This window comes from Myotis lucifugus, unplaced genomic scaffold (assembly GCF_000147115.1).
Source record: "Myotis lucifugus unplaced genomic scaffold, Myoluc2.0 scaffold_48, whole genome shotgun sequence".
NCBI classification, from domain to species: Eukaryota; Metazoa; Chordata; class Mammalia; order Chiroptera; family Vespertilionidae; genus Myotis; species Myotis lucifugus.
Genome location: NW_005871096.1, coordinates 4,559,920 through 4,575,683, shown reverse-complemented (window position 1 = coordinate 4,575,683; position 15,764 = coordinate 4,559,920). Strand labels below are relative to the sequence as shown.

Below are 15,764 nucleotides of genomic sequence, written 5' to 3'. Positions count from 1 at the left end.
TTTGGTCCTTTGTGCAGAGAATGCTAACTGTCCCCCAATATTACATTCTTCCCTTGTTCTATAGCAATGCTCCAGGTGGACTCATGACTACATTTCCCAGCCTCCCTTGCAGCTAGATGTCATCTTGTGACTAAGTTCTGGCCAACAGTATGAGAGTGAAATGGATGTTTGGAACTTCCAGACTGTGCTTTTAAAGTAAAGTAGCGTGGCCTTTCTTACTCCTTTTCTTCTTCTTGACAGCTGGAATGTGGACATGGTGGTGGGAGCTGGAGCAGCCATCTGACATCACAAGATGGAAGCTATGTAATGAGAATAGCAGAGCATTAAAAAAAAAAAAAGGAGGAAGAAACTGGGTCTCCAACAAGGAGCCCCATACCTCCTCTGGAAAGCTTATGCTCAGACTGTTACATCAGAGAAATAAACTTCCATTTTTGTTTCTCTTTTTCACAGCAGCCTCAACTATATCTTAATGAACATATCCCTGGTGAGTAGTTTTTCCTTGTAAATGGGACCCATGAAGGAAGCGTCAAATCAAATTGGGCCAAGAGCTGAGATGAGGTATAACCCTCTTCAGGGTACAAGCCTCATTGGAAAACCCTGCCCACGCCTCACAGGCTCCACTTGCAGGTGGTACCACTTCCCGGCTGTGGATGGGTTTGTTCACATGGCTCCTGAGGGGCCTCTGTTCCCCACAGCTGCGTGTCTCGGGTTCACAGGCCACTGTGCCACATGCTCATCTCCACCTTGTCTTGGAAGGCCACACCTGAGCAGGCGGCCCTCCTACCTTTTCTCGGCAGTGCCCTTAGAAAGGAAGATGAGAAGGAAGTTCTCGGTGGGTACCGTTCTGGCTCCCAAGTGGCCACCAGGGCTTCTTGGGTCAAGTGTGGACCCACAGAGGATCCTCACAGTTTCGAAATGAGCAGCCCCCGCTGAGTTCAGTGAGCGTGAAAGACTGGTTCTGGAAATGACTTCTAACAAAAAAAGATGTAACTACCTCCCCAGGGACAGCGCCCCAGATGACAGGTTATTGTGTTCCTTAGAATGATGAATGGAAGTACTGAATGAGGGAGTCACATGCCTGCCAGAGACGGCTGTGTCCGCCAGCAGAGTGAAGGATGGGCCTTAGGGCTGAGAAAGGCTGCAGGGAGAGCATAAGGCTCAAGATGGAACATCATGAATCAAATGATACTTTCAAGAAAGAACACATTTTGGACATCATAAACAGAAAAATTAACCAACTTCCAGAAGCAGAAAGAAATCTACTTGAACATGGATCAACATATGTTGGGCTTAAGGCTGCTCTCCGGGGTCTAACAGCAGTCTTTTCCCACGCATCTTATATGTGACACAGGCTCGTATCGCTGCTGGTTTACCAATGGTAATGATCCCATTTTTGACAGCGAACGTATCTTACAAAAGTTTTGTAAGTTTACCATTGAGTACAGGTGATTTGCATTGTGAAACCTGTACCATCACACGAGGTGGATTGGCTGGACTTGTTTTTGGTGGTCTGTACCCTGTTTTCTTGGCTATTCCTGTGAATGGTGGCCTAGCAGCCAGGTGTGCCTCCGCCCTGCTACCAGAGAGAGGACACATCTTAACCCACTGGACCAGAATGTCTCAATCTATCTTTAGAAAGATGTTATTTCCCATTTTGCTCCAGGCTGGGTTTTCAGCATACCTTACTTCTAGGCAATATAAACTACAGTGGGGCCTTGACTTACGAGTTTAATTCGAGTTTAATTCGTTCGAGACCCAGCTCGTTAACGAGCTCCTTAACTCAAATTACTCTGTCAACTCAATGCAAAAAATCGGCCGAGAGACAGCTGGTATCTCAAAAAACTCGTTAGTTGGGACACTCGTAAGTCAAGGCCCCACTGTACTTATAAAGGCTTTTCGATTACCTGAACCTGGCCTAAAAATTCAGTGATTGTTAAGCAAATGTGTACACAAAAATAAAACTGTAAGAATAAAAAAAAAATAAAAAAAGGAAGCACTGATAGAAATTCAGGTAATAATAACGCCAGGCTCTGTGGTATAGTCTTTGACACAGAGTCCTCCAATCCAGGACTACTTTGGGGGAGCAGATGGGGAAAGAAAAGAACTACTGTTTAATAAGCACTTAAACCCTAGCTGGTTTGGCTCAATGGATACAGTGTCGGCCTGTGGATCAAAGGGTCCTGGGTTTGATTCTGGTCAAGGCCACGTACCTTGGTTGCAGGCTCCTTCCCGGCCCGGGGCCCTGGTCCGGGCTCATGCAGGAGGCAACTAATCGATGTGTTTCTCTCACATTGATGTTTCTCTCTGTCTTTCCCCTTTCCTTCCACTTTTCTTAAAAATCAATGGAAAAATATCTTCAGGCAAGGATTTAGTTATTTTTTTAAACTTATTTTTATTTTATAAATATATTTTTATTGATTTCAGAGAGGAAGGGAGAGGGAGAGAGAGGCAGAAATATCAATGATGAGAGAATCATTGATTGGCTGCCTCCTGCAGGCTCTCTACTGGGAACCAAGCCCGCAACCCGGGCATGTGCCCTTGACCAGAATTGAACCTGGGACCCTTCAGTCCGCAGGCTGACACTCTATCCATTGAGCCAAACTAGCTAGGGCTCAGGCGAGGATTTAAAAAAAAAAAGCACTTAATGTCCCATAAATGTATTGTACATTTTCTCATTGAATCATCTCAGAAGCCCTATGAGGAGATATTATAACTATTCTTTCTTAAAGCTGAAATACTAAATAAAGTAACTTGTCAAAGATCACACAGCTTGGAAGCAAAAAGCCAGGATTCTGATGTTCTGGTGATTTTTGTTCAGTCCATATCACTCAGCCTCATGGACTCTCTAAGGTTAGCCTAATCAGAAGGTGGAGGCAAGCAAGATCATGGACAAATTGCTGGGGATGGAAGTACTCAGTGAGGGGGCTAGTGTGTAATGGAGGCAGAAAAGCAAGAAAAGAAAGTGGGAGCCCAGCTGGCATGGCTCAGTGATTGGACCAGGAGGTCATGGTTTGATTCCAGGTCAGGGCACATGCCTGGGTTGTGGGCTCGCTCATCAGTAAGGAGCATGCAGGAGGCAGCTGATCAATGGTTCTTTCTCATCACTGATGTTTCTATTTCTCCCTCCCTCTCCCTTCCTCTCTGAAATCAATTTTAAAAATATTGTGAAAAAAAAGAAAGTGGGAGACATGAAGAGACTGTATACCTGCATCAATCAGATCATCGTAAGGCCCCACAATTTAAAGAAGATTTCAAAACAAGTGCAACTCTCTGATGCCTGAGGGAGGAGCGATTGTGGAAGAGGCAGGTGGCCGATATGCATGGGGAGAGCTGGCCTGGCAGCAAGATGAAATCACTCTGAAAACTGAATGTTACTGCCCTCTTTGCATTGCAGGATACTGCTGAGTAACTGGTTGGTAGGATATGAAGTAGAGAAGAAATTACAGCTTAACAGGCAAGACAGAGGAGTCCATGGTTCTGCTTATTGAAATACGTGTGCTTTTCCCTTCCCTGGAAAATTCTTTCGCCGTGTGTACCCAGGTTACTCTTGGATATGGAAGGCCTCTGTGTCCATTCAGACTGTTCTGCAAGGTCAAAGGGGGAAAATGTTTCCAAAACGCTCCCTGGGGCCCTGAAGGTCACCAAGCATCAGACAAAATCATGCCAACATTCCTTTCGCCATTATCACTTACCTCTGCCGCTTCAGAGAGGCAGTTCATCTTTACGTCCATTTAGTGCTAAGATGTTTTCTGACAGCATCGATGAAAACCCACTCAAAGTCAAAGACCAGCCTTTTAGACACAAGACAAATGTCAGTTCTGTTTGGCACAAAGTGGCTGCTAACAAATCTTTTAAGATATTTCTTTCTCTCTCAGCTATGGATGGGTGTCTGACAGCTCCAACTCCTTTAACTCTAAACCAATTTGTAAGACAGATAAAATCCTCAGCAATGGAGACGTGTCTAAGTTGCAGCTGTTTACACTTCAGTGGTGGTGGTGGGGACAAGCTGGGTCCCAGATATATTCCAGCTGCAACAAGAATGATATCCTCTCCTCTGGGTCAGTCGAGCTCTTTCTACAGAATGGGTCTCTGGTGAGTGAATAACATTCTCCAGACAGGAGCAGAAAAGGATATAAAATAGAAGCATCGGTGAGGCAGAGAGAACGATGCCTCCAAGCCTATCTGCAGTTCAACAGAGCTTATGCTTGTGCGGGCGTGGCAGCAGGGTGAAGCTGGAGAGGAGCTCTGCAGAGAGCTCCAGGGGAGGGCAGGGGTCCTGAGCAGGATGGGGACATCTGGTTTTCAGAAGGCAGCTTGAGGATTCCATCGTGCAGAAGCTTTCCAGAGCTAGCATGTGGCTCCATGATGCTGGGGACCCTGTTCCCTTCTATCTTTTATTCTCTGCTATTTTCAATAGGTAGCTTCCTTCCAGTGAGGTCAGATGGTAGCCAGGTAGTGGTCAAAGGTTGCTTCGCTCATCATTCTTTATGAACGTTGCTTTGCTAATGAGAACATGGACTCCTGCTAGACTTGGGGTCAGAGAAGGAGACAAAGGAATATGATGAGCTACTAGTGCAGTTGGCAGCTTAAAATTCATCGCGTCACCTTGGGGAGGGGGAGGGGGATGGGTGGAGGTGGAGGAGGACACAGAAGGAATAAATGATGATGGGAAAAATAAAATTAAAACAATTCCAAAAAAATCCATTGCATCACCAAGTTCTCTGAGTTAAGTCTCTTGCCCTCCTGGCTTTGATAAAATCAGAAATGCAGCCCTCAGCTCTCCATTGCTGTGATCTGGCCTGGTTGGGAGGAAGTGAAACTAATTTGGGCAAAGACACGTCCTGTCTGCCTGTCCATGCTTCCTGTGAGGCCCTGAGGTAGAAGCAAGGGGTTACACATATTGGGCTAGAATATTAGGGAAAGAGGAAACAATGTATGAAGTGAGACTTTGGGGTCAAGGATCTATATATATTAAAGCCTAATATGCAAACTGTCCCCGAGGGAGTTTGACTGGGAGACCAATCACTTGCTATGACGTGCGCTGACCATCAGGAGGTGTCGCGGAATGAAGGAAGGCCCCGGCCGGCAGCTGGCAGCTGGCAGCTGGGGAAGGGAGGCCCTGGTTGGCAGCTGGAAGGAAGGCCCTGGCCAGCAGCCAGAAGGCCTCAATAGGCTCTGATCGCCGGACAGGCCTAGGGACCCTACCCATGCATGAATTTTGTGCACTGGGCCTCTAGTAGTTCAATATTTAACAATTTCTTTTTGCTTTAGGAATTGCTCAGTTGTTTTTTTTTAAGTCAAGTTTCCAAGTAGAAAAGGCAGTATTTGTCAAGCACTACAATTTACTTTGAGTCAATTGGGTTCAGAACATGAAGGCCCTTTTTACGCCCATAGTAACTAAAAATAATAATAGTAGTAGCATGTTTCTCCACTAATTTGTAGTTTTCTCATTTAATGCTACAGTAACCTTCTGAGATAGTGATTGCTACTCTCTCTTATGGGCAGGGAAAGTGAAGCTCAGAGAGGGTAAGTGGCTTCCCCAAGGACACACAGCTGGTAAAAGGCAGAGTCTAGGGCAGTGATGGAACCTTTTGAGCTCGGCATGTCAGCATTTCGAAAAACCCTAACTTAACTCTGGTGCTGTGTCACATATAGAAATTTTTTGATATTTGCAACCATAGTATAACAAAGACTTATATTTTTGATATTTATTTTATATGTTTAAATGCCATTTAACAAAGAAAAATCAACCAAAAAAATGAGTTCGAGTGTCACCTCTGACACGTGTGTCATAGGTTTGCCATCACTGGTCTAGGGTTTTCTCTTTCTACCCATACCTGTTGCCATAATTCTCAGGTATGAGCATCACTCCTCCACCTCCATCCATCCCCCTCCACCTCCCCAAGGTGATGCAATGAATTTTAAGCTGCCAACTGCACTAGTAGCTCATCACATTCCTTTGTCTCCTTCTCTGACCCCAAGTTCCTAAAGTTTCTATTCCCAGCAGCCCTCTGGGCTGGGATAAGTCTGCTTTATTGAGCTTCCCACAGGTACTGTGAGACTCCCCCCAAACTCCAGGTCTTCCTCTCTCCCACTGCATCCCGAACCACAAGCATGGATTTCTTTATCATCATTTTAGAAGTGACAAAAATTACCAAAGGGAATTTTATTCCCGACATGGAGTTGGCAGCCTTTATTCGTAAGGAGTGCATTCTAGAATGTTCTGTTTTGATGAGAGGGAAACATTCTTAGAAATTGAAGACAAAGAAGAAAAGGGAGGAAGTGAGAGGGAGCCAAAGGGAGGATGTTCACATCACACTAGAAATCTTCGCTCTTCTTCTTTTTTTAAATTTTTATTGTTGATACTATTACAGATGTCCTCATTCCTCCCCTCCCCCTTTGCCCACCTCCACCCAGTCCCCTCTGGCCATCACTACACTGTTGTCTGTGTCTATGGGTTATGCATATACAGTATGCTCTTCCGCTAATTCCTTCATCTTCTTTCATCCAGTCCCCTCCTACTTCCTCCCCTCTGACAGCTGTCAGCCATGTATCTATGCTTCTGTTTCTATTTTTTTTTAAAACACTTATTGATTTCAGAAAGAGAGGAAGGGAGAGATAGAAACATTGATGAGACAGAAATATCAACATCAATTGGCTGCCTCCTGCACACCCACCCCACACTGGGGATCAAGCCCACAATCCAGGCCTGTGCCCTGACCAGGAATCAAACCAGTGACCTCTTAGTGCATGGGTCAATGCTCAACCACTGAGCCACACTGGTGGAGTGCTTCTGTTTCTATTTTGTTCATCAGTTTATTTTGCTCATTAGATTACACAGATAAGTGAAATCATATGGTATTTGTCTTTCTCTGACTGGCTTATTTCACTTAGCATAATACCCTCTAGGTCAGTGATGGGGAACCTTTTGAGCTCGGCGTGTCAGCATTTTGAAATACCCTAACTTAACTCTGGTGCTGTGTCACATATAGAAATTTTTTGATATTTGCAACCATAGTAAAACAAAGCCTTATATTTTTGATATTTATTTTATATATTTAAATGCCATTTAACAAAGAAAAATCAACCAAGAAAATGAGTTCACGTGTCACCTCTGACACACGTGTCATAGGTTCGCCATCACTGCTCTAGGTCCATCCGTGCTGTGTCAAAGGGTAAGAGATCCTTTTTAGTGCTGCATAGTATTCCATGGTGTAAATATACCACAGCTCTTTTTTATCTACTCCTCTACTGATGGGCACTTGGGCTGTTTCCAAATCTTAGCTATTGTAAATTGTGCTTCGGTGCGTATATTCATTCTGACTGGTGTTTCAGGATTCTTAGGATATATTCCCAGAAGTGGGTCCAATGGCAGTTCCATATTTAATTTTTTTGAGGAAACTCCATACTGTTTTCCACAGTGGCTGCACCAGTCTGCATCTTCTATGTTTGGTAGAAATACAAATCTGGTGCAGCCATTATGGAAAACAGTATGGAGGATCCTCAAAAAATTAAAAATAGAACTACTATATGACCCAGCAAACTCACTTTTGGGCCTACATATCTGAAGGAAATGAAATCATTAGCTTGAAAAGATATCTGTACTCCTATATTCATGCATAATTTTTCCCAATAGCCAACATATGGAAACAACCTAAGTGTCTGTTGCTAGATGAATAAACTAAATGTTTTTGTGCGCAGGTGCACGCACACAGAGAGAAGAGTATTATTCAGCCTTAAAAAGAAGGCCATCATGCCATTTGCAACAATATGGATGAACCTGGAGGACATTGTGTTAAGGGAAATAAGCCAGATAGAAAGACGAATACCGCATGGAATCACTATGTGGAGGAAATGGGGAGAGACTGGGAAAAGGATAGCAATTTGGTAAAACTTTGAGTTAAGCCACAAAGAGAGAACAGGTTTGGAGACCTCTAATTCTGATGAATTCCAGCTGGGTGAGGCTGCGGTTACCTTTGCCGACACCTGTCCCCTCCTTCAGCAAAGGTATTATGTGGATGGAGCAGTGTAGACTCAGTCCCACTGTGGGAGCCCAGCTCACTGAATACGTATCAAGGGCATTAAGAAGTTCTGCCCAGGGCAGGATGTGATGACACATCATCTGATGGAATATCGTGCAATTTCTAAAAATAACAGATCGATTTGGATTGAGTGGAAAGCTGTCCAAGATCCAGTAAGTGAAAAAAAGCAAGTGGGGTAGAATAATGATAGTGTCAAATAAAGAAATGATATTTATGTGTTTCTATATTCATAGAAAACTTCTGGTAGCAGTGGTGACCTATAGGAAATGATACTAGATAGAAACTACTTTTTAATGAACTGTTTAAATTTTTAAAAAATCATAAACATGAATTAGTTCATTTAAAAAATGGTTTAAAAGTGTCCAGGTTTTTTGAAACTCCTTTTATGATTTTATCCTGAGGAAATAGGGCTAAATAAATATTTTGTACTAAAATGATCATGACATTTATGAAAATGGTGTAAGATTGGAAATAACCTAAATGCCTAGCATTAAGAGAATGATTAAGTAAATAAAGGAGAATGGACTGTAATATAATGTGGTTATTAAAAAAAAATCAGGTTTCTGAAAAGTGTAGCCAGATGGGGGAAATGCTTACAATATGCTAAGTGGAAAAAACCGAATCTATGTAAATTCAGTATTAACAGCAATGATATTAAAAATGCATAGAAAAAAAAAACTTGGAAGAAATATCCTCAAATGACAACAGTGGCTGCCTCTGGTAGTGAGGTTACAGGGAGTATTTTTCTTTCTGGACTCTTATTTTATTACATTCTTTTCAATTTTTCTTCAACATGCATGCATTAGTTTGTAATGTGAAAGAAAACGAAAGTAAACCACCGAGAAAACCATGACATGCATTCCTGGCCTGAGTCAGGAGCTGAATTTTCATGTTTAAATTAGTTTCAGAAACACGGAGTGGTTTCTAGGCAACCTGCTTGGGAAATCATGTTCCTGCCCATTGTTCCTGGAGTGTGCGTGAGCCTCTCAAAGAAAATGTAAGCGATGAACCCCTGTGGAAGCAGACTCCTGCTCCGGAAAAACACACTGCCACCCAGCTTTGGCCATGGGGAGCTGAGCTATTGTGACCTCACAGGGGGCCTGAGAGTTGTTGTTTGTTTTTTGTTTTGTTTTGTTTGCAAATGAGTAATTGATTTTAATGAAGATTGCTGAAAATAGGTAAAGTAGATAGATATTCAAGTATCTGCTTATGGTGTGGGGAACTGGGTGGGGGTGGGGGACGAGAGCCCAAAGCAACAACCCCAGGTGGCTGGCTTTGCTGAGAATCCAGGGCTGGGAACGCAGACAGTGGCGAGGCTTTACAAGATGGATTGCAGCTCAGGATGTGAAAAAGATTGCCTCATCATCATGTGAGCCATTTGCTATCATTACAGATCATCCTGCTGAGCCCAAGGGCTTTTAATCAGGAGGCAACACTGAAAAACGGAATCAGAGCTAAGAAACCCTGGGCCCAGCGTGATGGGCTGTGAGTGGAGGATGGGCTGGGTTACGAATGCCTTTTAGCCTCCAGGGAGCCGTGTTCTGTACGAAGGGCTTGCAGAAGGTGCAGGAAGTATTGTTCTCGGCCCACTCTGTGTTTTGTTGACTTTGACTACTACATTTTCCAGCCAGGACCAAAGGCATTCTGCCTGATGAATGGGGTCAGAGCCCGACGCTCACTCCTAGGCCCCCTAGTGGTTCTCTTTCGCAATTCAAAGAATTGTAAGTGAGGCATAAACAGCAGGTTCCTGCCCTTTGACTTTGACTCCCTCCAAGCCTCATCACAGCTCAAGGGAGAGGCTGCATATCAGGACCTCGGGCCTCTGGAACGATGAACCCTCGTCCTAATAGGTGGCGGCACAGGAGGCAGGGATTTTTCAAGGGGGAGAGTGAAGAAGAGCTTATTCTGCCTCCAAATATCTGACCCCATGCCCTGCATTCCACTGCTACCCTACTTTAAAGCAACAGACACCTGGAGGGTAAAGGAAGAGGGGGAAACCAATATTTACTAACGTCTCCTCATGTGGTAGCTCTTTAATATATATATTTCAGAGAGAGGGAGAGGTAGAGAGAGATAGAAACATCAATGATGAGAGAATCATTCATTGGCTGCCTCCTGTACTCCCCCTCCTGGGGACTGAGCCCACAACCCAGGCATGTGCCCTGACCAAGAATCGAATGGTGACCTCCTAGTTCATAGGTCGATTCTCAACCACTGAGCCACACTGGTTGGGCATGTGGTAGCTCTTGAGGGCTTGACACATCTGTTTGTGCTAAATGTTTGCAGTCTGGAGTGATACATGGCGCCCATGAAGCAGATAATATTCTTCTTGTCTTCCAATGAGGAAACTTAGATGCAAAGAGTTTTACAAATACCCAAGATCTCTAACTAATAAATGGCAGAACAGAAACTCCAGTCCCAAATTCCGAGGGATCTGCTCGTATCTTTCCACCAAGATGCCCCACCCCCAATGCCCACCACCTTGCTGTCCAGCCTGTCAGGTAAGAGCCCCATGAACTTTGTATCCTTTGGGTCAGTCTGCCCTGGAGGCCAACGTCCTCTCACATCTCTGAACCTCTCATCTGGCAGTGAGTCACCCCTTCAGGGCATATTCTTCTTATATTATTTGTTTAAATAGTCTTATATTATCATTCAACTTTTCTTGGAAGTTCATCTTCAAATAGTTCATAAGCACCTTGAAGGAAGGGACAATGTATTAATCCGTAAACTCTCTGCCCAGAATTCAGAAAATATTTGCAGTTAGATTAGAGTATAAGTCAGAACTTACCTCCCAGGGCCTGTGGGTACTAGGAAACTAGCAAACAGTTTTAATTTTTGTTTGAAAAATTTATTCTCCTAAAAACACACCTAGCCATAGATGGTTTGGTTCAGTGGATAGAGCGTCAGCCTGCGGACTGAAGAGTCCCAGGTTCGATTCCGGTCAAGGGCACATGCCTGGGTTTCAGGATCAATCCCCCCTGGAGGCGTGCAGGAGGCAGCCGATCATTGATTCTCTTCCATCATTAATGTTTTTATCTCTCTTTCCCTCTCCCTTCTTCTCTGAAACCAATAAAGAAAAATATTTTAAAAAATAAAATAAAAAACCCCCACATACCTAATAAGTGACTTTTTCCTTGGATTGGGGGGAAGAGGGTGGCTTGCAACCTAACATAAGTTAAATACAGATCTCTTTCTCCAGGAGCTTAGAACCTTGAGCACACATGTAGCTTGACTGTTATGACACGGGGTTTGGGCCACAGGGGGAATTCAGGTAGCTCCTTTGTGTTGACCGGAACCTGTTGGTTCCCAGGCCAAACAGCACAACCTTCTGAAACAAGGTTCTGCTCCAGCAAGCTGGAACCCTAGTAGACCCGGGAACAAGTTGCTGGGTTGTTTACCAGGAGCGTTTACATCTGGGTTTGCTCATTTTGCTCTTAGGGCTGCCCTCCAGGGAGCCATGCTTGGCACAGGGACGTGCACGGTACGGTTAAGACCCAAAGCACTCAGCTCCACCACCCTCTCACAGTGGACAGCAGGGAGTGCTGCTTCTCAGGAGAGGCTGGCCAAGGCTGCCTGGGGAGGTGTGGCATGGGAAGGGGTTGACCGGCAGTCAGGAGACCCCTCAACAGGCTCTGGCCATTACAGTCATGTATTTTGTGAGCATTTATTGGGCACCTCTTATGTGCCAGGCACTGGGGATACCAAGAGAAATACAGCAATTGGGAGGTGTTCAGTCTGGTTGGGGGACAAATATGTCAACAATTAAACAATACAGTAGGCATTAGAATAGAAGCATGTATGAGAGTACAGAGGAGGAAGTATAGAATTCTGCCCATGGAGGTTCAGAAAAAGTTTCACAGGTTAGGAGACTCTGCAAATGAGTCTAGAAAGAGGGAAAATTGTTCCCTGGTTCGGCAGGGTAAAACGAATATTTCTGGCTGAGGGAACAACACATGCATGGAGGTGTGAAGGAGTGCGGCAAACCCACCTCGGTATTTATTTTTTTTAATTTTATTGATTTCAGAGAGGAAGGGAGAGGAAGACAGAGCTAGAAAGAGCAATGATGATAGAGAATCATTGATCGGCTGCCTCCTGCACACCCCACACTGGAGATGGGCCTGTAAAACCTGGGCATGTGCCCTGACCAGGAATTGAACCGTGACCTCCTGTTTCATAGGTCAATGATCAACCACTGGGCCACGCCGGCCCGGGCCCACCTCATTAGCCAAGTGATGTGGCGATGGCAGGAAATGAGTCTTATGGGGGAAGGCAGAGTTGAAAATATGAAGGGGTGAGATGCTGTGTTTTAGAGTGTGACTCCATCCTATGGATGGTGAAGGAACATGGGAGGATTTCAAAGGAGGAGGGGGGTGTGATTTCAAAAGATCTATGTAATGATGTGAAGGAGGTACTAGAAGAGGAAGAGACTGAAGAAGAGGGACCAGCCCTGAGGTGATCTGGTCACACTACCTGGATGTATGTCAAGGGGAGATAAGAGAGGCTGTGTGGGTTTAAAAGACAGAACTGATGAAGCCTGGTGAAAGATGAGATGTGGTGATGTGGGAGGGCAATCTGGGATAACTCCCCATTTGGGCAAGGGAGATGGGAATGTGGCTCCATTCAACAAACTCAGGAACAAATGGGAGGGGTGGGGAGGTCAGTGTGGAGGGGGAGTTCACTTTTGGCCATGTGTCTAAAGTGCGCGTGGGCCGTCCAAGTAGAGCTGTCTGGTGAGTGCTTGGTGTGTGGGAGCCTGAGCTCATGGAAGAGGCTGGTTTCTGATGGCAGAGGCTGGATCAGGCTTCCCTCTCTGTAGACATTCCGTAAAGATTGTTTTGGGTAGCTAATTAATGACTACAAGGCACTGGGAAAACAGAACGATTTTGCAATGTAAATGTGGATGCTGTCCCGGTAATGGACTGATGGTTGCAGAAAAGCTCCAGCTAAATAACACTAATTTTTTTCCAGCTATAAATAACCCTGCTGCTGCAGGCGGGTTTTCAATGACACCATGAAAAGAAATGCCGCAGGGGAAGGAGGACTGGGGCACAGGAGGGCACAGCATGCCTGCAGGGCACAAATGTGGGCAAGTTCCAGCCAAAGCGGGCAAGGCAGTGATCTGATCCGGTAGAAAGAGATGAAAGTTTAACGTCAGGAGATGATTCCTTAACTACTTGGGTGTCCATAATAAATGATCAGATGTGTAATAAACGGTTGCTGCCACTTTATCACAGATACAGTAACAGTTTTAAGCTCTTTTTTTTTTTTTTTATAGAGAGGAAGGGAGAGGGATAGAGAGTTAGAAACATCCATGGGAAAGAAACATGGATCAGCTGCCTCCTGCACGCCCCCTACTGGGGATGTGCCCGCAACCCAGGTACATGCCCTTGACCAGGATCGAACCTGGGAGCCCTGAGTCCGCAGGCCGATGCTCCATCCACTGAGCCAAGCCGGTCAGGGCTGTTTTAAGCTCTTTATGTGTATTACTTCATTCCGTTCTCAGAACAACTTCATGGTAATTCCGTTTATATGCCTCCTTTGACGATGAGTAAATTGAACACAGAGAGTATAAGTGACGTACCCAAGGCCACTCAGCTCAAAAGCGGCAGATAGTCTGGGCCCAGCATCCTTATAGAGGCAATTAACGACTGTGCTTTCCTGCCTCTCCATGTAAAAGTTAGGAAATATCGCCCTAGCCAGCTTGGCTCAGTGGATAAAGCATCAGCCTGTGGACTGAAGGGCCCCAGGTTCAATTCCGGCCAAGGGCACATGCCTGGGTTGTGGGCTCGATCCCCAGTGGGGGTTGTGCAGGAGGCAGCTGATCAATGATTCTCTCTCATCATTGATGTTTCTATCTCTCGCTCCTTCTCCCTTTCTCTCTGAAATCAATAAAGAAATATATTTTTAAAAAGTTAGGAAATATCACTTTACACGGCCTCCAATTCCTCATCAGTGCATGGATTCTGTAACAGGCAGGTGACATAATGTATATTAAGGCCTACATTATAGCTGTATATTCTCCCGTGATGGATCCTTCAAGGAAGCAGTGTTTAGAGATTTGTCCCAGTCTCTTTGGGGAAAGCTCTGGGAGTTTCTGTCATTGTGTGGCTTTGTGTCTGCAGACCGCAGCAGACTACTGAGCAGCATGATCGTTCAGCACTTGAGTCCTGTTGATTGGATTCAGCGTAATAATAATGATCCAGGGCTCGTGAGTAAGAGAAGCCTTGGGTCCATCCCAGCTCTGCTACTGAGACGTGCTACTCAAAACTCCCAAGCCTCCTTCCTCATCTGCACATGGGGTAACTTTTTAGGACTCTAAGGATTACAGTGGCAGAGAGTTCACAGTCCAGGGTAGGAGAGTCAGTAAGCTAACTACGACACAAATAGACATGTGAGCACGAGGGGAGCCCCTTCTAGGGAGAAGGACCTGCGGAAGTCTTGCTCTGATGGGGAACTTGGAGTGTGGGTTACCCTCAAAGAAGGCCAACAGGATGATCTCATAAATTTATTCAACAATTAGCATTCTTTTAAGTATTCAACAGCCAGCATCTCTCTCCTCATACAGTATGTCTATAACTAATAAAGCAAAACTTATGATTTTAAGGAAAGAATTTTCTCCAAACATTTAAGCGTTGATTGCAAGCTTAAATTAAGTTCTTCTGTTTATTTAATTAAAATCACAACATGAAGACATTGGATTTTCTTAAATGCATACATCAAACACCTTAAAAAGCTGACAAAACACACACTAATTGTCACAATGATTACAGAAGTTATTATGAAAAATGTATTTTAAAATTGCTACTACCATGGATTTAAGGTTGTTTGTTCATCATGCTAATTGTGATCCATATTTTAATTCTTATTTTTATTGTATACCTTTCTGGGATTCCTATTTCTCTGTCAGTTTATGGTTGCAATAATCATACTAATCATCCCTTCTCCCCCCCTCCCCCAAAAGAATCAGATTAACCAAAGCTGCAGATTCTGAGTTCTCAAGTCATTGCTTCTTGGAGGGGTTACCAGGCCTAGCAATTCAAACCTGCACAGTTAGTCTTTAGATTGAGCCCTTTTAAAAATAATCAAGCCTTATTTCTGGTGTTGCAGAATTTTAAAATCCCTTTTAAGTTCAAATAGATACTGAATTTTGGAAATCAGAAGCATGTATTCTTTAACATTTGCACAATCTGTACTCCCCTTCCCACATTTCAGCTGTTGTTATAATTGATCTGGTCAGTGGGGTAGCTGGCAACTTAGGTGTGCTTTATCGGTACCCCATTATAATGATGGAGTCTTCCGGAGCCTTGCTTCTCAAAGTGTGGTCCATGGACCGGCAGCGCCCGCATCAGGTGGGATGAAGAATCTCAGCCCCATCAGATAAGTTGACTCAGGACCTGCATTTTAACAAGGCACCCCCGCTGTGAGATGATTGCACTTTAATTTAGAGCAGCACTGCTGTAAAGAATTCATCTACCTGGAGATGAGAGATCAAGCCTGCAGCTAGCACTCCTCTTCAGGACATGCAACTAATTTATCAGAACCACCATGGCTTCCTCTTTTCTTATAGCTTGAGACTTTATTTTATATTTTAAAATGTATCTTTATTGTTGAAAGTATGATAGATGTTCCCCTTTTCCCTTCCCCATTGACCCCCTCCAGCCCATCCCCACCCCCTACCCCAGGCCCTCACCGCCCCACTGCCTGTGTCCATGGGTTATGCAT

The 15,764-nt window shown here is 44.5% G+C and overlaps 1 protein-coding gene across 1 annotated transcript; it reads left to right on the top strand.

Moving 5' to 3' along the window:
- Positions 1-1,163: 1,163 nt before the first annotated feature.
- LOC102442963 (transmembrane protein 126A-like) lies at positions 1,164-1,981 on the top strand. The gene is given in 3 exon segments (XM_014455647.1): positions 1,164-1,311; positions 1,314-1,707; positions 1,867-1,981. Coding segments are annotated over 3 exon segments (606 nt in total). The 3' UTR covers positions 1,931-1,981.
- Positions 1,982-15,764: the final 13,783 nt, after the last annotated feature.